Here is a 25140-nt window from a genome sequence, read left to right on the forward strand (position 1 = left end):
ATAGCATTTATGCTAGTGTAGTGTATTTCTACACTGGAAAATGAAATAAACTACACAGTGTAACTGCAACATGACAGATTTGTAGAAGTAAAATATTAAAATAAAAATAGTGACTGTACAGAACAGTCACGCCAACAAATTAGAACGAAAACCTCATATATGAATCAGATCTAAGAATTATTTGAGATCCTGAATCTGAACAGTAATCACTCATACTATTGGCCTGGTACAAATATGACATATATAGTCAGAAAATACAACTTGGAGAATATGAAACTTTGTTCTTAGCACATAATCCTTCCAAATCACGTATCCTGGAAAGGGACTGAGCATTCTTACACATGCTGCAAAGACTACTTGAGTGGCTCCTATAACCCGGAAGACAAGAGTGTTTAGTGTGACCTGAGCTGTACAATGTCTTTTCAGTGGCAAGAAGAGTTTCCTGTCTCCCCCCAGATGGACTAATGCTAATGATTTTGCACTAACACTTCAGATGATTGCCAAATGCACACAATGTAGATGCACTATGCTGCCTTTCCTTTGATGTTTCTATAATACAAAAGGTCTCCTGCCAGCTTAGGGAGAAAGGGTATTATATTTGGGCATACAGGACACATATCATTCCAAAGGGAAGTTGAAAAGAAAAACACCAACCATCACAGTATACACCTTTCACAGAAAACAATAACCAGGAGCCCAGAGAACATAAAAGAACCCCTCAGAATTTTACTACTAAATTCTAGCCACCTTCACATCTAAACCCATGCCATTAAGTAAAAGACAAACATAAGAAGTATTTTCTAGATAGTCTCTGCCAGGGCAACCAGACCGTGCAAATATTAGATTTATCAGTTCCCAGACCTGCCCTTGAAACAAATCTACAAAATGTAAGTTTACTCTTTGGAAGGAATGTCTCAAGATAGTACATACTTTAGATTATCAGTAGATGTACAGTAGGTAAAGTTCTACAGTCTTACTCTCGTAAGGGACAGAATTTCATAAGTTACACCTGAAATGGAATAAACAATCTGGAAAATATCAAAGTTGGGAAAATATCCTGTACAGAAATGTCAAAGTTATCAGAGTTTAGAGAAAGACCTAAAGAAAGCGAGAAAGAAAGACAAAAAACAAATTCATCAAAAGACCTAGAAATAGAAGTAGTTTCTAATCACAAGGGTAAGAGGCTGCAGTAAATTAAAACAGAAGCTGTAGAACAGTAAATTCTTTGAATAAAATGAAAAGTACCCTGTTGCCTGAGTAAGCACATGATTGTGAATCTTTCTTATTCTGTCTGCATTTTAGAACACATAAGAGCAAAACAAGAACATCCAGCCACACAGGACTGAACCAAGGGTAAACTTATTAATAAAGATAGAATACACTATACTTTCTCTGTAAATTTCTTTTTCTTCAACCTATTTTATTTCTTTGTTCTTCTCCTGCTGAGAGAAATATGGGACTGTCTTCCCCTCACAGACCGTGCACAGCTTTAATCAGGTCAGTAACCAGTAAGTCATTGATTTCCATTTCATTTTGCAGTTTCTACAGTGAATATTCAAAGCTCAGTCTAAAAACAGCACATACAAAGCAATCTAGAGAAAATAACCCACTGCTAAAATAAACCTAAACCCACCATTGAAAGTGGAAAGTATATTTAGAAGCACTCCAACTGGGAAAAAGTAGGAGCAAATAATAGAAAAGGAAAACATCACAGGCAAAATGGCCACTTCAGGAACGCAGCTGCAATTCTTGTCCAAACTACCCATAAATTTTATCACAGAGCAGTTCCCAAAGGGAACTCTCAGACTCTGGAAAAAAGCCTAGATAGACTAAGCCTGGAATATAGAATCAGATCTGATGGTAGGTAACAGCAAACTTTAGCATAAGAGTCAGGAGAAATACCCTAAACTGGCTTTGCCCCTAGAAGTACATCAATTGTACCGTCAGACTGCCAATACTAACACCCAGAAATACCTGAATACTCTGTGGAAGACATACCACCTGAACATTCTGTGCATCAGAGACTGAAACAGGTAATGCCTGTTCCAAAAATACAGAGGGTGTCACTTCAGTCTCTTGCTTCAAGTGTGGGATGCAACAGACAGAAACTGTAACCGCTAATTTACTCATCCCTGTCTCACAGATGCTTTCTCCACACAGGAGGGAGATAAATTTAGGAATAAAGCAGAACAAACAGTGTGCTCTGTTCTGAGAGTGTGGGGGTGAGCATGGAATAGCGTCTGTATTGCCAGATGACTTCCAATCCCAGTAAGTGGGAATTCTTCCTCTACCACTTCCCCTTTCCCTTCCCCAGAGGGTGCCATGCCTAGGATGGCACAGAGTTGATGGGGTATCCCCCTCTCAGACTACAGAGAATCAGATTTCAAAAGAACCCAAAGGAAATAGAGAATACTTCTTTGTTTAAGCACACATTTCAGAGAAAAAAAAACTCCTAATCCCTAAAAAGTCAGTAACAATGAAGTCTGTTGTCCTGATACAACAGAGAAATGTCATTAGTGCTCTTGGAATTTAGCCATCCATCCACTTCACTTCCTTATTACTGTTTTAACCACCAGTCACCCTCCTCCCCTCCACCAGCAAGTCTGAAATTCTGGGTCTCTGAAGCCTTGGAAGATTAATATACTGCTAAAGTTGTTTATAGCTACAGACAAAAGACACTTAAGCCCAGTACAGGTTTAAAGAACTATTTATTTTAAACTTTTCTTATGTAGAAACATGTACACAAAGAAGTCCTTACATTTCCATCCCAGCCTTTTTCAGCAAATTCAGGGGGCTTTAAAAAAATTCAGATGGTGACCATGGCCCCTAAGTCTTAGTCATCTTCTGGCGTGGTGGTTTGTTTTTTTATTACTGTACTTACATACAGTGTACCTAAACAGCAAGTCTGCTTTCTAAGAACTAATCCACAGGGTCTTTTTCAGGCAGGCATGGGTTCACTTCAAATTCAGGCCAACCTCCAAGAAACTGGGCAAGTACTACTGAGAGGAGGCTGAATCCTAGCCAAGACAACAGCTGTGAACTAGTTTTTGGTCAGCTAAGACCACAGGCACGGCTAAACTGCATCTGCCTTTGTATTTACCTGAAGGCTCTTGTCATGATACCAATCCTATCACTATTTGCATTCTCATAAATTTTTTTTTAAAAAACACACACACCAACAAAAACCCACACACACAAGCAGCCCAAACCAAACAACAACAAAAGAAAACTGAAAGAAAACCCCAACCCCAAAAAGAGTATTTGGAGACTAAAAAGTTTTGCATTGATTCATTTAGTGGCAAAGTAATAAAACCCATTAAGTATTTAGCCACTAAATAAGAAAAATAAAAAATCTATAGTGAAAGATTTTTGTTCTGCTATGCACCAACTTCACATAAATCCATGACAACTATTGCCCTTGTTCATTCATTATTTACTAGAGTTCTCTCACTGCTTCTACACCTGTACAGAGTGATGGCCTGAAGTAACACCAAGGAGTTTTGCTGTGTGGTATTACTATAGCTGCACCACATCTTCCTCAAGCTCTACTCCACAATGCAAAATCATGTTGGAGAATGGCATGGTGAGGGTTTTGTTGTTGTTTTGGTTATTTTGGGGTTTGTTGTTTTTTCAACAGGGTTTTAATTGGCTTAGGTTCTGTGATTTTTTCAGCTATCCTTTAGATATGCATCCAGCATATAATTGGACTCAAATCAATGGCCCTATTGCTTTACAGTACAACTAAAAGGCAGTTTAATGTGAATTACTGAATCAGAAAATACTAATACTAGCTCTTTTGAGGATTACAGTACACTACAATATTATATAGAAAGGTGATGGGGAAAATTGCCATCTCCCTGATTTACTATTAAAATTCTTCCCAAGCTTTTCAATTGCTTAATTTGAGTTACAATAAATACATGCAGGCTGGAAGGAATTTTCACTAATAAAAGTGAGAAAACAGAATTGCAAGAAGAAATGGAGCTGCTGAAACACTAAACAAGAGGCTAATGCTAATAAAATTCAATGAAAATTAAAACGCTGATCTGCAGACTTTTAAATTCTTTGTTTTTAGAAGCATGTACTGATGTTGAGACCAGCTTGTTGGAGCCCATGATAGGCAAAGTCTATCTCTTAAGAGGCAGGTCTGGTATGAAAAATGCTTTCACTTAAGTAGCAACATATGCACACATGCAATAAACAGAACCCATGAAGCCTGAAGGAAAAATCCAGAAGAGAATAAAGCAAGAACTAAAATGTAAACCCTGCTCCTTCCAGACAAGGACACACAAAGACAAAAATCACCCTTCAATCTCAGTATCTCCAATCTGGTTCCCAGAATACCAACACTGAAGTCCATTGAATACCAACATCAATTAGTTGTACAGAGATTAAACCCATGCCCAAACCAGTGATGATTATTAAGGGCTCACTTTATGAACGAGCAGAAGCATCGTGCAATAAATCCTTGGGCAGCAGCAGAAATGAGAAAACAATATGAAGAAAGGGGAGGAAAAAAGAAAAAAAAGGTTAGTTATTGCTCCAGAGATGTAATATTGTCCCATTACAGTAAGTCACCATCTCTTTTTCCCCTGAAAGAATGAATGAGTATAAAACTAGCATTAATACATGCAGGATTCTAAACAATTCAAAATAATTCCTGGTTCCTTTATAAGATTTTGAACTGAACTCATTTGGACAATATTTATAAAGAAATCGAAGAAGTGACCAATTTAACAACAGTAACTGATGATCACAGGAGGTTGCAGCAGCAGAATAGTTTCACCTTTTAGCAAAATTTCTGTCCATCTAACCATTTAATTGTGCAATACAAACACCAGGAACTGCTCTCCAAATGCAGAAACGAGGAGAAGGACAAACTGAGCATGAGACACAAAGTCCAGATTCACTAAACTGAAGATATAGTGAAAAGTAGAGATACTAGAGGTCATCACTGACCTGTTCCATGCATGGACAGGTTCAGGCCACATTTTTCAAAAGTGCAGTTACACTTCTAGCTGAATTTCAATGTAGCAAATAAGCTTCCACACTTAGACTTTTAATACATCCACCATCTATCCACCAAAACCCCCAGCCAGTAGGAAACAACTAAAAGGCAAAATATTGATGGCTAAACAATAGGATGAATCGTTATTACTTGTCTTGGCATCATGAAAGCCACAAATAACCAAACTTGGTTTGAACTTTGGAAATATCTGTAGAAGAAAAAGCCCTAAAATACAACAATACTCAGTTTCTTTTTACTGTTTGTCAAAATTCACCACACTTTTAATGTGACAATCTTTTTCCACTGAAAAACTGAGTGTGCAAAACTCCTTTCAAAACACAAATGTAATGTGACACAACAGGTAGAGCACTGCATCTTCCAAATACTCGAAACTTGGAACGTACTTATTTGACCATCTGTTCTCAGTCTACATTAATTTGCATACCAGACATCTGGCTCAACAAATTAAAGCTCATTGTATTCTAAGAATCTTAAGATTAAAAAAAAAGAAAGAAAGAAAGAAAACATACCATGCCTGAATGTTTCCTATTAACTCTAGCAATATCACTGTTATCCCAGAAAGCTGAAGGACAAACAGGCAAAAATCATTGTCTTTTAATACAAATCACTTGTTCACTTGAAGTGGTTTGAGACCACAAAGAGGATTTTAGGTCAGAGCTTCCAAGCAGTACCCAAAAGGGCAGAGTTGGTAGCTGCGTAAGTACTGTTACCCATGGGAGTTAAATACTCACCAGAACATGTGTTTGTAGCTGGTGTTTTTTGTGTTTTTTTTTTTTTTAACTTATCAAGAAGATAAGTTTGTTTGCTCACCTGAGAGCATTCCATCAGTCCATACAGGCTGATGTTACCTATAGTATATTTGCTGTCAATATATACAGTGTGGATAACACAGATTTCCTTTAGTTTGCAATGTAATACAGCTTTAATGAAAGATATTCCTGCTTGTAACCAAAATAATTAGAACTTGGAACAGTGTTTGACCAGGACATCTGTGTCTCTCCTTTTGCAAGTCACCACACCCAGTTCATAGATCTCTGTATTAGAAATCTGCAAACTTAAGTGTTGAAGGTCAAAAGCTGACCTTACCAAAAGGCTCCCACCACCAAGTGGCCAGGACTGAAAACTTCTGGCAGCCCCTACTTTCCTGTGGCAGCTTCTTTGCAGCCCTACTCACATTGGGGCTCTGAGGTCTTTAAACTCAAACCCCAAACCCAGACACCAAACCACTGTTTCCAAATAAGGATTTGGTTTTTTAATAAGAAATAAGGCAAATCGTGTGTTACACTTCAGCCTGCCAGTTAAATATAAAACATGCAGCTTGCACACTTGTTTGGCAGCTTCCAAAAGCACTCACTTGGCTCAGTTTGACCTCCACTGATCAATACTCAGAGGTCCAAACATGAGCTCAAGGAGAGGGCTGCATACTAACCTGGTACCCCTGGAAGAAACTGAGTATCTCCTTCATTCCTGTGTTATATGGCAAGCCCTGCATCCGGACTAAGGCTCCAGGCTGGGGCAGGATCGGAGTGTGGGTGGCAGAGGCAGCAGCTGCCACAGCTCCTGGAGGAGCTGCAATGTACCCCACCGTGGTAGGGGATACAGGAGGACTGAAAGAGAAAGGGAGCACAATTGTTACAAAAACCAATAACTGGTTCTACTACTCAGAACAGGCAAAAAAGAAACTGAAAATTTAGATTTGAAAATAATCAAAATACCTCAGAAAAACAAACAGTCCTGATGTGGACTGTTTTGTGGACTTAATTACTCTTTAGCATCTCATATTTTTAGAGAAGGGAAAATAGCTAACATTTGTAGTTAAACACAAAGAGTGGCATTTGTTATTTCACAGGGGAGTAGAAAAAAGTAGCTGCAGATGACTTGTTTTAAGATCATTAATAAAAACACAAATAAATAAAGGGGAGGGGTGTGTCATAGTATGAAACAGAGGAAAATGCCCAAAACTGGCATTTCTGAGCCACAAAATAGAGTAATTACCATCTCCACCTCCAGTCAGGGTCCATCTAGCAAATTACCAGATACTCAAGCTAGCAAGTGTCACAAGCCTAGGAACTATCAGTGAACAAGCTATTTCCCCACAACCCCTGGACCAGACTTCAGTGGCTCATGCCATACCATCTGTGGGAAGGGAAAAGGTGGAGATCTATTTTGCTTTCACATGTAAAAATGTTCTTTGGTCTCACTGATATACAAAATCAAACCTAGTACACACCCATGATTAGTCTTTCCCCACAAAAACAGTACTGTAAATAACAAACTGACAGGTGAAGGTAGAGAGAAGCCCCCTCACAAGGTTACAGAGAAACAGTTAAAATGGTTTCTGCGTCTGTTACTGAACACTAAATTCCTGGGATTACCTACACTAGAAGTACAAATTTAAGAGCAGTTCGCAGGTGTCCACAGAGCTGCCTGCTGCACTGGAATGAAAGCTCAAGAGAAGCAGTGAAATCTCGGGGTTACCTGGGATAGTAAGCTGTGTAGTTCATGTAAAGCTGAGCAGCCTGGGCTGGGTAGTAGGTAACAGCTGGAGGAGCAGCTGCAGAGGCCTGGGGTGTCCTGGTGGTTGGCAAGAGGGCTTGTGGCTGGTAGAGGGCTGCTGCCTCCGCTGGGATCACGGCTGCTGTTTGGAAAGCAGCATAAGCTGGTGGAGAAAGACCTAAAAACAAACCAGGACACAGCAACAAAAAGCAATCAAAATGGTGAACTCTCAGATGAGTAATTCCTCTCCTCAATGTGATTAAAACCATCTGGGCATGACTGATGAACACTTGAGCAAAGACTGCTCTCTAGCCTCTCCCCTGGAGACCTTTGCTACATCGCCATGAAAAACAACCAGGGCACTTGGAATGAGCAATTCCTAGAAGTTCACAACTCCTAGAGCTGAGCAGCCTTGTCTATATGTAAATGGAAAGTAGGGAACTTCAGAGTTGTTAAAAGAAAGCATAAAGCCATGTGCATAGAGAAAGCAGGCGTGCACACCAACACACCCTTGTGTTTTCTAACAGAAGTTGTACTCTGTGGGACAAAAGCACCATAATAGCAGCTACACATGGGCATCCATAGCTGCTGACAATGAGACTTCACATATAAGCTTCCTGCAACTTCAAAAAGTATTTTTAGGATATAGCAAATGGAAGGGAGAATACCCCACTAGATCACTAGTCTGATTCATTTTGATGAATAAATGCCTGATTTGTACAGAAACAACAAACTTGGCTTGGTGTGCAGTCAAATTGGTTTTATATACTATATTTGGCAGCTTTTTACTATTTTGCAAATACTCATCAGTATCTGCTTTGTGATTTGGTAGTGAGACTAATTAGAACAGTACAGTAAAATTGCATTATCGTTCCTCAGTAGGGTTCACTGTAATCTTAAAATAAAAAAATTAAAATCCATTCATCTTCAGCACTCTATGGTTGGTTAGTATATCATCCCAGTGGGTCTTTTCCTTCAAAAAGAAGCCCAAAGAGTACCTTCTCAAGGCTCTGAGGCAAGATAGCAAGAGCACTCATCGGCAGCTGGAATATAGAACTTCTCCCCATTTTAAAAATCCCTCTCATTCCAAGTAGATTTCACTACAGGCAAGTCTACTGCAGAGCTCAGAAGAACAGTACACCCACAAAAAGCAAAGTGTGCAACAATTTCACTGGCAAGGCCTTGCTGCCCTCTACTCACCACCGAAAATACGATAAAAATGCCTCTGATCAGTCCCATTATTGCCCAAAGGGAACAATTCCAATCTTAGTATGTACACAGATGGATGATTATTGATCATGGCAAAACCCGAGTCAAAAGGTGAAAGGCCACAAAGCTTCAGCACCTACCACATATCAGCCTTTAGCAGCAGAGAGCAGAAGAATTGGAGACTTACATGGTAACTTACATGGCGGTGGGGATAAGCCACTACGATTTAAAGTGCCACCCATTAAAACAAAGTTCATCTCCTCTCCAGAACACTGGAATACTTCCACATAACGGTCCTTCATCATTTTTTTGTGACATTTTTGAGCCACCATAAAGGCTTTGTCAGCAGATTTCATTTGGATAAAAGCATCACCTGACGGTCGTCCCTAGGGGAGGCGGGGAAATAATTGTGGGTCAATCTGTTATTAAATCACCCAGATCACAAGAAATGCAGAAAGGACTAAGATCAAACATCTACTGAAAGCCTGTATCATTATTCCTTCTCTGGCACGAATGACACACAACTCAACAATTCTATTTAGGAGCAGAAAAATCAAGACTCATGCAACAAGTGCCCAGTTAACACAATGCTACTTCAGTCCTTTGCAGAAAGAAACAGAATCATGTAGCATGGAAAAAAATGCGGAGGTCTCATCCAAAAGCTGTTCAAAGCAGGACTAACTTTCAATTTACATCAGGCCACTCATGGCCTTCTCCACCTGAAATCTGAGCATCTCCAGGGGTGGAGATTCCATATCACCTCTGGGAACCTGTTCAGGTGCTTAGCTAATTTCTCATCGTGATTTTATTTTTTTCGCTTTTCACCCAACTGGGATTTTTTTTTTTAATGTAGTTTATTCACACTGTCTCTTATTCTTTTGCTCTGAAGCTCTAGGAAGAGCCTGGCTTTGCCTTCCGTACAACTACTTTGGAGGTAATAGTACAACAGCATAAAGTTTCAGATCCTTTAGTAAGTCCATAGCTACATCAGAGATGATTTCCAGGTCTGATTTTCTGCAGTCTGACAGATATACCTGTCTGCATAAAATACAAAAACTTCCTTAACCAAAAAAATATACACACAAAAAACCCTAAACAAGTACAGTAGATCTCTCATTTGTTTTCTTTAATATCTCAGTATTTCTGCCACTAAGAACTTATTTTTAACACAAGACAACAGGGAAAATATATCTTTATGATCACATAATTAAAATATACCCAAACCACAATTTTTAATTATCAACTTTCTTTAAAGACTGAGCAACTGCTAATCAAGTTAGAAAAACCTCATTTTTACCCAAAGACCACTCAAACAACACTGCAGGAACCCTGAAGCTGACAGAGCAGATATTCCACCTAAAGGAGACATTTCTATTGTCTATCTCCAGCCTTTGGCTGAAAACAGCCTCTAGGATAAGGTTATCATTCAAAGAATAAGCTTCATCTTCCCCAGGCTGATGCATACATACATACAGGGAGAGAAAAACAAGAGTATATGTAAAAGGAGAAGAGAAATGAGGCAAAGATAGACAAAGAGAACATTGTATTTTCCCAGGGTTGGAGAAGACTAAAGCCAAGATCAGGTAAGCTGCCCTGACTTCTTACTGGTTCAATCACTGCAAAATTACTACTCCCATGCAAAATGCTGTTACCTGCTGATTAAGAACCATGTGAACTCCATGGGGTTTGATATCCCCTGTGGCATCTCCCATAAATTCCAAGATGTCATCAATGCCAGCAGTGTAAGGAAGACCTCTGAGCCGGACACAGTCACGGATGCTGCCCGTGGCAATGGTGTATGGTGGGGGTATGACTGGAATGATGGGAGTTGGAAGAGTTGGAATAAGAGGTGTCGACATGTATCGATTAAGTACCTGTTGGCAAAAAACCCACAGCAATGCAGATTTACAATCATTTGTCTGAGACAGAGCAGTTCTCACAATACTATTGCCAACATCAGAGAAAAAAACCCTTCTTACACCAAATTATTGCAGTTAGTCTCATGTTAGGCATTTGGAAGTTTCAAATGCAGAAAAGAAGAGGGGAGGGCTAACAAATTCAATTTGCTAGACCTCAAAAAACAGACTTTTCTCAAAACCAGACTTTTCTTTAAAAAGTTAAAAGCCAATTACTGTTTATAGTATCTCAAAAAGGAAAATCTGAAATCACATCTGTGCTAATAAACCAGTATTGTCGCATACTTAGTTAAATCAGGGTAAATTAAAAACAGTAATTTTAAAAGAACTTAGGCTTGAAATAGCTAGCAAGTAAAAGCACTAATTATAATTTATTCTAAAACCTGATTGGTTAAGTGAGGGTGCTTATTTGTTTAACCCAAGTGCTCATCTCCAAGTACAGAGTTTTTTAGGAGAAAAAAAATTAACGATAAGAATATAAGAGACTTTCATCTCAACATCTTCTCTTGACTCATTTCCAAATGACAAAGGGAACATATGACACATGTTGGCACTTACTGCTGAAAAACATTTTTAGTGATGATTATCACAAATAAATACATGAAAGAAGTACCAAAAAAACAGGTTGCAAAGCTTTAGTTTTGTTAGAAGTGATTCAGATTAGGGAGTTTGTTTCACGAATCTCCTTGTATTGAATTTCAGGCCAGAAATCTCTCTTAGTTGTGTAGAGAACATTGCAATTACTTTGTACTAACACTAAGTAGAAGACAGCTGACTTTACTTCTTGTAATTACTCAAAAAAGCAGCCTGTAATTTCCTAAGAAATAATCTCTTGCCCAAGCACCTAAAAAGTTCAGGTGTTGGCCTAGACAGCTGTCATAGAGGAAGAAGTAATGACTATAATAATTAGTCAAATATAAGTTATATCCAGGTCTACCTAAAAAGAGTGGAAGCAGAGACTTGGTCACTGAGTCAGAGTGATCTTGCTCCTTAGAGGATTTTGCTTCATTCTCTCTCAGGAGGGAAGTTGGAGGGGAGGGGGAAATGCCGTTTCCAGTCTTCATAGCACACACATTCTTGGCTGTGGGAATATCCATATCACAGCAGTAGCAATGGGTCTACAGGTGTGCATATTCTTTCCCTTGCCCAATCCCTTCTACAGAAAGATTTCACCTGTCACATAGGTGCAGAGTAATACAATATAATGTATTACATTTTTATAGCCAGTGGTTATGCAAAGACCAGACCAAATCTAATAGTGGTTCCCTCAGGAACCACCAGTCTAGAAATATTCTGTGTCAGGAATGAAAATATAATGTGTGGTATTTTCCACAGGGATAAGCTGCTGATGAGAAAATAAAATAGTTTTACCAGTTTAAGAAGATAACGATAGGCAATGGTGAAAGATAGGGAAAAAGGAAATATGTTACCTCAGGAAAAAAAAAAATTACTTCCTTTCACCAAAAAATCAGATACATCCTCTCAATTCATAGCTTCCAAGAAAGCAGTTGCTCATTTCATGCATCCAGATTTGGATTCAATATTAGAAATTCTGTACATGGAGACTAGCATTTCAAGACAATACAAGATTTTCAAGAAGCATTTTTACAGTGCTATCAATCTACTATATTTTTAGAATTATTTGTGTGATTTCAGTGAGGAGAAAAGAATTATGCACTGATTTTTACTTTATGGTCTGAGGGATGGTTAAAGAGACCACTCAAACAGTGGCAGCTTAAAAAAAACCAAAAACTAAAACAGTCCCCCCAAATCAACAAGCAAAGCAAAACCAGTGCTGTACAATTTTCCATGGCCATTAGGAACCATGTATTGGCCTTTCTAAACATTTTTAATATATAAATGTTCATGGTTGTCTACAACATATATATGGGCAAGTGTTAGAAGAAATGCTTCAACTGTTCAGTTTTGAGTCTCACAACCAATAGCTACAACCTGTTGGACCTCTGCTGCTGTGCTCCTGAAGAGTTCAATGTAACGTTTTCCAAGTATTTCTTTGTGCTTTTTAAGTGCATTCTGTGCATATTCTTCACAGGAAAATAACACAAATGCATCTCCTGTGGGCCTGCCATCTGGGTATTTGACAAAGAGAAGTCCCTCTTTCCCTCCGGTGACTGGGCACTCTGGCCCCAGGAAGCCCAGGACATCTTCCTGAGTAGCAGTGAATGGAAGGCCTCTCATCCGGATGATAACTTGATTCTCCTTAGATAAGAACTGGGCCACTTCATTGGAGGTGCCTGGTAGAGAGATAACAGCACATGGTCAGCCAAGAACATATGGCCAGTGCTGGGCACTCAATTCCAGAGGATTCAGCAGCAGTGAAATGTTAAGGAAGAATACAGGAGATGAGTAGCCAGCAACAAACCCAAGATCCATACTAACTCTCAGCAACCTATTTTGAGGTGAAAACCTCTTAATCTGCAAGTGTTTAATATTTTTATTAAATTGGAACAAAGGTGAGATTAGTGTGAATTGATACAAGGTACATGAATGCTTCCACTGCAAAGGCTGCTCTTTCTCCCAAGACCTGTCTGTGAACATCACAGATCAAATGCCCACAGCTCAGTTTCAACCACGTGAAAACAGAACTTGACAGGGTCACATATTCTTGGAAGGTAAAACAGGAAAAGCTACTTCATTATCCATTTGCATCCTCAGTCAAGGAAACAAAAAAAAAGAACTAGAACAACATTCCTATGAACTTAAGCAATCACATTGAACTCCAGCATCACTTACCTCCTGCAATTTTTAAGAATTCTTCCCCAGTGGCTTTGTAAACCTGAAAAGAAAGAACAAAAAAACCCACATGAAAATCACAATGTTCAGCTTTAAACCACACATACACTCCTTCACATGTGAGAGAACTTTGAGCAAAACAGAAGCACAGTTTGGTTTTAAATGAGAACATAGTGTAAAATATTCAGGTTTCTCTCCAAAGATCTGTTTCAAGTCACAGCTTCTTACCTCAATGTATCTACTACCCATGTGATGCTTATGCCTTTCCAGGGCAAGGTCTCTCTGTTCAGAATTGACAAACCGAACCAAAGCCTCCCCATTTCTTCTTCCTTGAGAATTCAGACAAAGAGCCACACCACCTCTGGAAGGTAAAACCAACAAATATAAGCTTAGTCTGAATCTTTAGTACATTTAATAAATAATTGTGTAAGAATAGAAAAGGAATCAGACTTTAACATGAAGATTACAGATTGAAAAATAAATTGCTACTATCCACAATTTAATCTTTGTTTTCACACAATTATGCTTTAAAATCTGCTTCATTGAGATAATGGATCTCATGTTCACCACTTTCTCAACTCCCATAAAGATGTAAATTTGTCCTTCCTATCATCTCAGAGATGCACATTTGAATTTCCTCTTCAGTATAAATAAAAAATTGTATTTTTTCAGTGTTGGAGATCTGGAATGTATATTAAGTGACAAGTATGTTAAATAAACTCACTCTCTTCATATATATGTATACACATAAATCTATACACAGGTGTACACATGAGTCATATGAAAATTTATTTCAAACAGTACTTGGAAGTTTCTGAATGTGGCCTGTTTAGAAGGTAGAGAATAATAATAAGTTGGCACAAAATTAAAGCTTTTTCATGTCTTGGCCTCTGCTTTGATTAATGGAACAGGAGTTTCTCCCTTAAGATACTACCAATAAATGAATGTGTATTTGTTTTCAATTGATAAGTCTCTTTTCTTCTTCACACATTTCAAAACTTTTTCTTGCACACCTAAGGCTGGTAAACCTGTTTAGCTGTCATGGCCACAGCATGGGAAGGGATCAAGTGGGGAAAGATTGAAGGACTCCAGTGGGGAGAGTGGGGGATGTGTGTTAAACAAATATTAAAGGAACTTGTTATTAAAGACAAAGTGATAAAGCAAGGCAAATTCTCCTTATCTTACTTGGCAATGTTGAGTCCTTTGAAAAATCGAGCGATATCCTGGTCTGAAGACTGCCATGGCAAACCTCTGGCACGTATTACTGTCTCACTGTCCACAGTTTCAGATTTACTACTGCACAGAAAGAAAAAACAAGACAAAGTAAGCTTTAATCCAGGTTTTCCAACATTTTACCAAACTTCAGATTGCAACTAATTGAATTGTAAATTGGGAGTATATTTTCTGTTGAGACTCTCCTATCTCCATTATTCCTTTAAATAAAGAAAGGGAAGATAACTCGGATAATTCCTTCGTATCTACAACACTGAAGATGCACAATGTTGTCACCACATTGCAGTTCCTTAAATAAAAGAATAAGAAAACTGCCTCAGTGTAAAGTAATGAGGAACTGAATTAATTTTATTTGAAAGATCCAGCAATCCAAGCAACAGAAATTACTTATGCCTAAAATATTTCAGTCTGGTCACTGAAATGCATTTGTAAAGAAGGAGCCATCCTGTTTCTTCCTCCCTAAACCCAACACCCAATTCAGCATGGAAAACCACTTTGGGAAGCACCACACAGCTCAGCTCATGCAGGGTGCACTGGCCATCAGCCCTGTTGACTTAGGGAAAGTTCACAAATATTTCTTCACCCTGGGTAAGATAAGCCAGCCTCGATGCCATGCAAAACAGAAGCAAGAGAACAAAGAGCATTTAACTTGCAATGACTTTAAAGAGCTGGACTAAAGTACAGCATTCAGCATGCCAGCCACAGTCTGTCTGCAAGGGAGTGACTGCTGAGTGCACTGTGCTGTTCTCAGGAGCCAGCCTGCTTGCACATGACCATGGGGAAATATTCACAAGCTTTCCTTACTGTAACACAAGACTCATCTTTGCTTGTAAACAGCTGTGACAAGGGCACTTACCAAGGACCTGTTTCATACTTGTATTTCACAGTTTCAGGCTCAGTAAATACGTGATCTGTGACAAAACAGGAAGTTTAAATATAACCAGGGTCAGAGATTACTTAAGAATAACAGCACCACTGCCAATTCTTTCAGAAAAGAAGGATTTCAGCTTTCAGTATAAATAGTTAACTTACTACAACCTTCTGAGAGCATGCTGAAAATTATAGCCACCATGGTCTTCACTTGCCACACGCCAAAGTCCTCCTCTGCTTCATCTGTCGCTAAGCCTAGATCTAAACAGGTGATTATAGAAAATAACAGACTTGCACAATCCTTTGTAAACAAGTCATAAGGCTTTCTTATATTAACACAGAACTAATAATCAAATTTACTGGGCTTAGTGGGGACATGTGGCTATTAGACATGTTACTCTGATCATAAACTGGTTTATATTCACTTTAACAGACAACAGTTTGAAAAGTATTAAAAGCTTACATAATTTCAGTGTTAACAGTCTGAAAAAGAAAAAGCTGAATAAGTTCCTATCACTTAAAACCTAACTGAACTTTAATCTGATTCAGATGGGCCACAACAATCCTTCTAATTTGAATTTAGATGTAGAGTATTGTTTGGGTTTTGGTTTTACTTTATTTTTGAACTCAGTCAGGATCATGCAAGATAACTACTATCTTCAAACAGTGGAAACCTGCAGGTGCTGAAAAGGCCCACTGACAGTTCAGTTTTTTGTTTTCGATTAAGCACCAATGAAAGTGATGCTTTTCTTTGGCAGATTTACTAAGTATGGTTTAGAAATCAATTAGATTCAATTTAGGGAAAAAAAAATTATGAGCAGAGCCACTCTCCCAACACACACTTAAGTAGGCATTCCTTTCACTTTACCTAAAACTATGTGTGAGTTTTAAAAGCCACATCTAGTTTTATTCTTCTAAACTCTATTACAATCACAGAGATAAAACTCAAGGAATCTTAACTGATTGTGGTATATAAGGTGCAGCAAAAGGATACATTCTGCCATGGTTTTGATAGTCTGATCTTTCACGGCGGCTGAACTAGGGTAGCATGTGTGGAACTCTTTGCGCAGATCATAAAAGGTATAGAAGCAGTCTGACAACAAGAAGTTCTGCAAGGAAGGCAAAAATGTTTGTTTTGTACATACTGTCCATTTAAATTTCAATTAATGCTTTTGAAGTGAATAAGGCATTCTCAAAAATCATGTAGTTCCACGTCACCAGCTTGTTGGTGATGGAGCAGTTTGGCTCCTTTGTAACACAGTTCAAATTCCATAACTCTACAGAACTGGATCTCTACATGAACAAAGTCAAATAGCCTCTGGGAGTCAGACCCGTGCAAAAACATCTGGAGAGGATGGCTGGGAAAAAAAATTAAAAATATCTAGGTTTTGCTGTTCAATTCCCATTTTGGACATTATTTTATCTTTTGTGGCTAACAGTGAAAAGCAGATTTGTACCAAAGTGTGATGATGAGTTTTAAATAAATATTGTCACAGAATATAAAATATCTTTCAGCAGCTTCCAGAAAAGAACCCTACAACTGGCCAGCTCCTTCCATGTCAGCAGCTCTTATTCTTGTGGGGTTCCTGCAGACCCTGCTAAGTCCGCAAACTCAAGAGCCACCACCTTGCACAAAGGCAACGTTCTCCTTCCTGGGTTTGACAGGGTGCTCTAAACTCTCCAAGAACTTGGAGTAAAAACTACTGCTTCGTGTGGGGGTAGGAAACAAGCTGCAGCTCTGCTTCCCACTGAATAAATGCAGATGGGGCACCACTGCCAGGCCACGTCACCACCTGTGTGCCGACCCTCCACAGGATGCTGGTTGAACACAAGCCTAAGCAAAGCAACAGCTCTCCATCACTTCTGCAGAGATTTGATCTGTACCTCTGTTTCCACTCCACACACAGAACTCAAAGTTCTTGTATTGCTTCTGTCTCTATCCCATTTTTCCTAATTTTCCTCTTATGCCCATCTGGGAGTCCAAGTAGTTAGTGTGGCTGACTTTCAAGAGCAAATGCCTAAAATAACTACTCAGCTACTCAGGGCTCAGGCAGGGAGGGGATCACCTTCAATTGAGACACTCTAGTTCCCAGGGTGGAATTGTATCACTCCACTCCCAGCACTGCCTCTCTGCACCAGTTCTGCTCTTGTACCTTCTTGGATGTTTCTGGATGGAGAACTTGTCGAATGAGTAACTGGCCATCACTGCAGAGGGTGTAAGAGCTCCTTCCAAGTACTTTCAAATCACTGGATACCAGCTGACTAAACTGGAAAATAAAGTGAAAATTTTAATTGTACTGACTGATAACTTCATGCACTTGCCATTACTTCAGCACTTTTGTTTTACGGAGATAAAGTAATTCAACATTTTGTAAAAGTTTTGAAAAAACATGGTGGAAAACAGACATAGGCTCCTGATAAAAGTAAGCAAATAAACTATATGCATTTGTGGAATAGAAAACAAGAACACCTAGAATATAGTAAAAAGATTAATTATGAAGATATGGCAGAACTATGAGTTCATATGAAAAGTGATCATATTATACTGGTAATGTACAAAATCTGGACTAACTATGATTTCAGTTATTAAATATTTGAAAGAACTTTGAAGATAAATCACAAAATTTTTTTGCAATGCCTTTCTTCACCCATAGCACCTTTGATTATGTCTCAATATTTTTTTTAACTTCAAAAACAAAGAGAACTATCCATCAGGATTTACTAATATTTCAAAAGTAATATATTAAGAAAAGCCAAGCAAACAGTGATCTAATACCTTCAGAAGTTAAACTATAATCAAGCCAAGTCCATGCTAATAAAGTTCTTGGTAGAGATAAAGTGTTACAAACACTAGATTAAAAAAAAAAATTATTCCCAGCTCTAAGATGGCTAACCCCCAGCAAATTAATTCTCAAGAGGAAAGGGCTCCAGGTGTCTTGTTCAACATTATTTTCCATCCTTAGATAACAGCTTCTAGCCTTTTATTACTCTACACCGGTGTTAAATTCCTAGCCCCTAATAAGTCAACTAGCATATTATAGTACCTACATATGTCATATCAGTAAGCAGTAGCTTGTTAACTAACTTTCAAGGGGACAAATATAATTATTCTAAGTTTCCCTCTTGATGCTGCTCCCTCCCAGGAAAGCATCACCTCACAAACAAAGCAATTACAATCATGATGCAGTAGCCACCCACTGCTCTCAGCAACAGCTTATAACTCCAAAACAACCAACACCAAAAGCAAATTACAAGTTGACTTGAGACTCAGACAATATCTTTGTGCTGTTTTTTAACCTGTGTATGGGGAGAAAAGGGAGTTGGTTTGTTTTATCATAACACATGTGGCACTTTACACCATTAGTCTCTGCTCAGGAATGATGACAGAACTCAGAGTGTGAACAAGTGTTGCAGCACCTGCAGCCCACAGGTAAGGCTCCACAAGGGAAAATCTGTGTATTGAACATGATTTAGGAGGAGGAGAGGCATGATTACCCAGGCTTTATTTCAAAATAACTCCTCAAATGAATCCAGGCCCCTTTCTAGGCTTGGGCAGCTGACCAGAGTTCCACTACTATTTTGAGTTCAGAATCCTGTAGTAGTGGGTACTCAACCAACCCAAACTTGCAGGTTCACAAAGCCTGTTTTTCCCAATTGCTAGTAGAGGTTGTGTTCCTACCACAAGTTGAAATCTTGAAGAACCCGAAGCTTTAAACCAGTTATTGTTCAAAGATGATTTAAAGTCAGAAAAATGAGATCTGAGAGTGCTCAAAATACCTCAGTTGATGTGTAAACATCAGAAAAAGAGGAAAATTCCAGTGGAGTCCAGAGGAACCACTTCAGAAAAGTAGCTCTGTGGATGGCCGCAGTCACAGACCAACAACAAATATTCTTACCACAATAACACACATGAGGAGAATTGCCTTCTTACTGAACACACTAACTTATTAGTTTCTTTTTTAACTAATGGGCACAATAAAGAGCAAATATTTGTAAAAAGGGATTGGAAATGGTGATAGGAATCAGCCTCCAGACAGTGCACAGGGATTCTTGCTGAAAGGAAGCAGTCTTACTGATGAACAGCAATAAAACACTCCTCAAAACTTGAACTTTGTACCCTGTGCTACTGAAGATGCTCAAGAGACAATACAGAGAGCGCAGTTAGGGAGCTATTTTGATCAGACACAAGAAGAAATCCAACCCACACAACTTGAAGAAAGCAGCAAATGTAAGCAGCCTCCTGCTGTACAGATAAGACATAAGAACTGTAGATCAAAAAGACTTCAAGTCAGAAAACAAAAGGAGAAAAATGTTTGTACAAGGGAGGAAATGCTCAGGTCAAATGATGTAAGTTAAGTTAGTAAAAATCAAGACTGCTGAACTGAAATATTCACTTTTTCTCCAGGTGCTGTTTCCCACACAACCTACAGCTGAAAAGACAACACAGATATTTTCAGAAGCCAGGACTGAGAAGATGCCAGAGTAGTAAAATATTGCATAAGGACACAGATAAGCCCAGAATTCCAAGTGTACTAAGGTTTAAAGAATTCCCAAGGATCAGCATTTGTTTTTATGTTTACGTAAGTATTTGCACTGCGTATTTATTAAATGTCAGTGAGAACATTCAGCATTGCAAACTCCTTTCCAATGGAACAATTAACATGTCAAAACAATTCTCTACTTTTCTTACCAGATGCCAGCAGCCTAAAGTGCCTTTGATAAACTGCCACAAGGTTGTCAGGCCTTGCTGGGAGCTTATTTAGAAACTTCTATTTTAAAAACAGCCTGTTTCAGACTTTGGGGTGTACTGCTCTGGAAGAGAGTAAAAAGATGCTGGAAAGAAGAGTCAGGAGACATAAGCTTCGTTATCCAAACCAGCTTAACTATGGCATGGGTTAACTGAGGAGAGGAGGGGGTAGCAGAGTGAATGGGAAGATTCACCTAGGATCAGAGCACGGAGCAAAATAGCCCCAGAGGAATGGCAGGTATTTGAGATTAGCCTGAAGTGGCTTCCTTCATCCACAGGAGATGTCTCCTAATTCTGCAAAGGTTGTGTATGAAAGGCACAGCTGCGGACCAGCTCTTGCTGCTGTAGATTGCATTGGACCCTCAAGACTTTCAGGCAATAGATACATGTAACACGTGTCAAACGTGTTAAAGCAGCTAGAGCAGATGTGTTTGTAAAGTCACATTGTTCAGCACAAGCCACATCAGTTAAGCAATTCAGCATTGCCCAGGAAAAGACATCTTCAGCCTCCTTTCTCGCACCACAGATTTCAGGCAGCATTTCAAAAGACAGCCTTGAACTGGCATCCACCCTAATGTAGCAAGCTAAGGACAAGTTAAGACCAGCACCAGATTTACATTACGTTTTCCTGTCTCACATGAACAACCCATCCTCAACTTTGTTATTTCAAAATTCAATCCCCATCTCCTTCACTCCACCAATAAAAAACATCTCAGCTATTTACTGCTGTCATTCACCTTCATGCTGCCCTCCAAGCACGCCCCCACTTCAGCAGGCAAAGCTGCCCCACCTTAACACGGCCCCCACCAAGCTCACACACCCTGTCTGCCCTGCTCATCTGCTCCTTTCACAGCAGTTACACACTCTTAATTACCTGGTTGCATCTTGCAACCAGCCCTCATTTTGACTTTGGCAAGAACCAGTCTATTAGCATCACCCTCCACCTTTATTGCTTATTCCACCAGGTCAGTCTCTCCAGCAGAGCTCTGATGAGTCATTCCATATTTGAAGGAATATGTTCAATAGGTCCACACCAAGATTAAAAACAGAACAGAGAGAAGAAGAAGAATCAAATAAGCTGCTCTATATATTTGCCTCCACGAAACCTAAAACAGTTCTTAGAGAAAAGGTGGTGAGAGGGAAGGACAGACTTTGAACACCAGTTTGAAAAACTGGCCAAACAGGATTTTGGTCATGTAACTGAGAGTACAAAGAGATTGAAGAGACATGTTTTGCCAGCAGCAAAGCTGGATGAAAGCCAGCACAAGCTGCTGTGTTTTTTGCAGATGAATCCCAAGGGACTAAAATAACACCCCCCTTCGTGTTGCCTTAAATATAGCTGAACTAAGATGTGGATCTTAGAGAAACAAGAAGATTCTTCACTAAGCTTTTTCTACAGTTATGATGCACGAAACACTAAAATAAACATCTGTCTGTTTGGATATTCTCATTTCCCTTACTAAAAATAGCTCTCATCCTTGAGAAAGGCCACTGCATCTGTGCTGTATCTGTGCCTGGCATGGTAATGAAAACTGAGACAATTCAGTCACAGCGTGCACCCATGCTGTCAAACAGAACCATTCCTAAACCACCATGGTACTCTGGGGGATTCTCTCTTTAAATCACCTCTGAGAAACAACAGAAAATTCATCTGCCTCTTACACATCAGATTTCCATCAGCTCCTGGTGGGTCTTCAAAACAGGATCCTTTCCTTAAATCATCCACAGAATTTCTCTGTTTTGTTTCTTTTGGCCCTACTGACCCATCACAGCTAAGACAATATAAAATAATTCACAGAGCTTCAGAATTAAAGGCATCCTTGCAGTTTAAGCAGGTCTGGAATGCCATGCTAAAGTATAACATAAAAATCCAGGAAACAACTTAGCTTGTAGTCCACGCTTAAGCTAGATTTGAATCTATTTTCAAGTAGAAAAATGAGTTTTATTTATCAATATTCTTTGCACAAAGAATGGTCCTCAGGGTGTAGGGTTTCAAATCTGTAGTATCAACAGGATATTACAAAAATTGCCCAGTTTACAATTTGGTGATTGCGGATTAATACATGGTCTACTTTCTGCCAGATTAGCATGTCAAAAAGTGCTCACTCTATCACCCATGCCATCTTCAGAGCTGGGAGGGTGAACAGATGGTATCCAGTCCAGTCAAAATTGGAGACATGAGACAGAGAGATGATATTTGATTCGGCTTAAAGCCTGTCAAGAGACTTTGAAAAGGTTTAGCATTCTAGATTAGTGTTTTGCAAAATAACCCCAAGCGAAGAAAAAAACAAAACAAAACAAAAGCCACTAAAACAAACCAAAACCCCCACACTAAAACTTCTTCAGGAATGACAGCTTTTGGTCATTATTAAAAAGAAAACTTTTGGTAATAACTTAGAAGAAATGTTATTTTGGCTCACTTAGGCCATAATTTCTGATATATTCCCTTGAGCTTAAAAACCCCTCATATTACTAAAATGAAACTGTTGTAGAGAAAGTGAAAAAAAGACTCCATTATAAAGTACCCTGAGATTAAAAAGCTACATCTGAGGCACCTAAATGTGCACTTCTTACATCTCCTCTGCGCAAACCTATGACTAAAGACATACTGTTTGTAACCATGGATGTTTTCCAGTCTAACTTGTATTAAAAAAAAAAAAAAAAATCATCACTTATTAGACATTACTGCAATCCACAACATTAGAGCTTTAGACTCTCAGGCCTTTGGTGTGAGTCATTCTTTGCTTGTAGCATTAAGCATATAACTACCATCAGTCTTCTTTCAGCTAACAGCAGCATGGAAAACAAAGGATAATCTTCAAAAAGGTTTCACTGAAGATTTTCTATTCTCAGTTCTGTTTCAACAGGCAAAAGGTACTGCAGTTGTTGCCTGAAATAATGCCTGATTTGATGCTAAATCCTCTACAATTTATTCCAGAGAACACCCAAACCCGATTATACAGTTGCAGGTGCTATTCATAAAAGATCCCCAGCAGTTGAACAATGAAAGAGGCTGCTGAGAGAAGTTGCAGATTCTTCATCGTTTAAAATGCTAAAGACCCAAGTGGCCATGGTCTCTGCCAGCCTGCTCAAGTGGCCCTGCTTTCAGGGCTTGGGCTGGACAACATTTATAGCAACCCCCAGCACCCTGGACCCTGTTTTGCCTACTCTGCAGCTCCACCAAAGATCAGGACACCAATGCCACCATAGTGTGTACCTAAGGGCCTGGGGGTGTTTGGGAAAGGACATGCTTTCTGAGATGTGGGGAAGTGAAGGAGATCAAGAGTTCATATGCAGCTAAAACTCATTAAGAGAACATGTCTGCACTAAAATATAAGCAAGATTGAAGCACCACTGAAAAACAACATCCAACAATCCTGAAGTTTGTCTGAAGATGTAAAGAGTCTAATACAGCATGAGAAAACTCAGGAGTAACAAGCCATGTCTTTGGTATACAGAACTTGCACACACACAGCACATCATGACATGTCAGCCTAGGGAAATATTTTCACTTGGACTTTGTGCCTCAGTTCCTACACCCATGAGGGTTTCACATTTATTTACAATCCTCTCCATGGGCAGTTTTCTGCTCCTTCACTCTTCCAGCCCTGGTGATAACGTCAGCCTTATCCATGCAATGGAGGAATTTAAAGCATGTCAATACTATTGGGAGGTGCACAGACTGCATTTCAGCACTATTTACAAGTATGATAACCCTTTATTGTGCTGGGTAACTTTTTAAACAGAGAATCCTCTAGTAAGCCCTTGCCTTTGTTCATCTGTTAACTGATATTCCACATGGGTGATAATGGATACATGGTGACCTTGTACTAAAATTGCTATATGGAAAAAAAGAAAAAAAGTGTAAGCCCCAGTGTAGCCACAAGCAACTTCTTTTCCTCTTCTAGCTAAACAGGGGGAAAAATACTGTATTTAGATACCATTCAGACATAAACATGGAAAAGAAATTGCCCCTTGGTTTTATTTTTTGCAAGGCAAACATGCAGGAGATGACAGAGGCAGCCCAGGTCCATTCACTAGAAATGTTCAAAAATAATATTGCCAGTTGATTTCTCCTATTAGAAGGAAGGCAATTATTTGCTCTACTGAACACTAAAGCCTGAGATTATTTAGTGACTGCAGACTAGCTTGGACAAAATTATGGGTTCATTTCCAGCTTGCCAGAGAATCTCATTTTGCTCAATATGACCAGTCAAGTTAAATATCACCTTATGCCTCTTGATGGCCTAGAAACTGCATTAAATAACAGAATGAGTAATCAGTCACAAAGGCCACCATAAATGTACTCAAGAGAGACATTATACAGTAGCCAAAACCAGTTAAGAGTCCAGATCCATCTTTGGAATTTGCAAGTGTAAGAGCAAGTTTGCCCTACTCAAGGAGAGGCAGGGTGTGGCACTGAGCTTCAAGCACTGGAGCCTGCCTTCTCCTCAAGTACATTATGCTGCTTCTGACTACCTGGTCATGTCATTTTGTCTGCTTTCCTGAGTAGAGGTCCAGACCACATCCTGCTGCTTCTCTAGCTGTTCCAAAGCAGTTTCCTCCACACCAGCTGCCTATATAGACCAGCTCCTGTTGTTGTTGCCTCTCTCACAGAAACTAATTCTTTTCCACTCATGCCATGAGCAAAAGGTGACAACAGGGTCTCAGCTATCCTAGGTTTGGGGTTCTGCCATAAATTTTCAATCATAAATCCTCAAAGGATGTAGTAGTTGAAAAACCCAGAATTATGTTTTTAAATGTATTTATGATATTCACTTCTATTTTTTACATTGTTGGGAAGCTGAAGGTACAGAAAATAATATCACCTTGTCGTCACCTCACAGGTCACCACAAGTGTCTCAATAAAGAAAGGCCTACAGACA

General features: G+C 39.2%; 1 protein-coding gene across 7 annotated transcripts in view; it reads right to left on the bottom strand.

Moving 5' to 3' along the window:
- The window catches only part of ESRP2 (epithelial splicing regulatory protein 2), a 41892-nt gene that overhangs the window by 4978 nt on the left and 11774 nt on the right, over window positions 1–25140 (bottom strand). For 3 of the 7 annotated variants that reach the window (XM_058846062.1, XM_058846061.1, XM_058846065.1), the window contains exons 4-15: window positions 17661–17774; window positions 16502–16616; window positions 15670–15768; window positions 15494–15548; window positions 14590–14700; window positions 13633–13765; window positions 13405–13447; window positions 12604–12905; window positions 10387–10608; window positions 8922–9120; window positions 7508–7703; window positions 6459–6636 (exon numbers count right to left, since the gene is read on the bottom strand). In XM_058846062.1, coding sequence (XP_058702045.1) covers window positions 6459–6636; window positions 7508–7703; window positions 8922–9120; window positions 10387–10608; window positions 12604–12905; window positions 13405–13447; window positions 13633–13765; window positions 14590–14700; window positions 15494–15548; window positions 15670–15768; window positions 16502–16616; window positions 17661–17774 — 1767 coding nt within the window. Of the gene's footprint in view, window positions 1–898; window positions 4468–6458; window positions 6637–7507; window positions 7704–8921; window positions 9121–10386; window positions 10609–12603; window positions 12906–13404; window positions 13448–13632; window positions 13766–14589; window positions 14701–15493; window positions 15549–15669; window positions 15769–16501; window positions 16617–17660; window positions 17775–25140 lie in introns of those variants that run through there. The other 4 variants (XM_058846064.1, XM_058846066.1, XM_058846067.1 and 1 more) reach the window with 3 other exon arrangements.

The sequence above is a fragment of the Poecile atricapillus genome, chromosome 10 (genome assembly GCF_030490865.1).
Source record: "Poecile atricapillus isolate bPoeAtr1 chromosome 10, bPoeAtr1.hap1, whole genome shotgun sequence".
NCBI lineage: Eukaryota > Metazoa > Chordata > Aves > Passeriformes > Paridae > Poecile > Poecile atricapillus.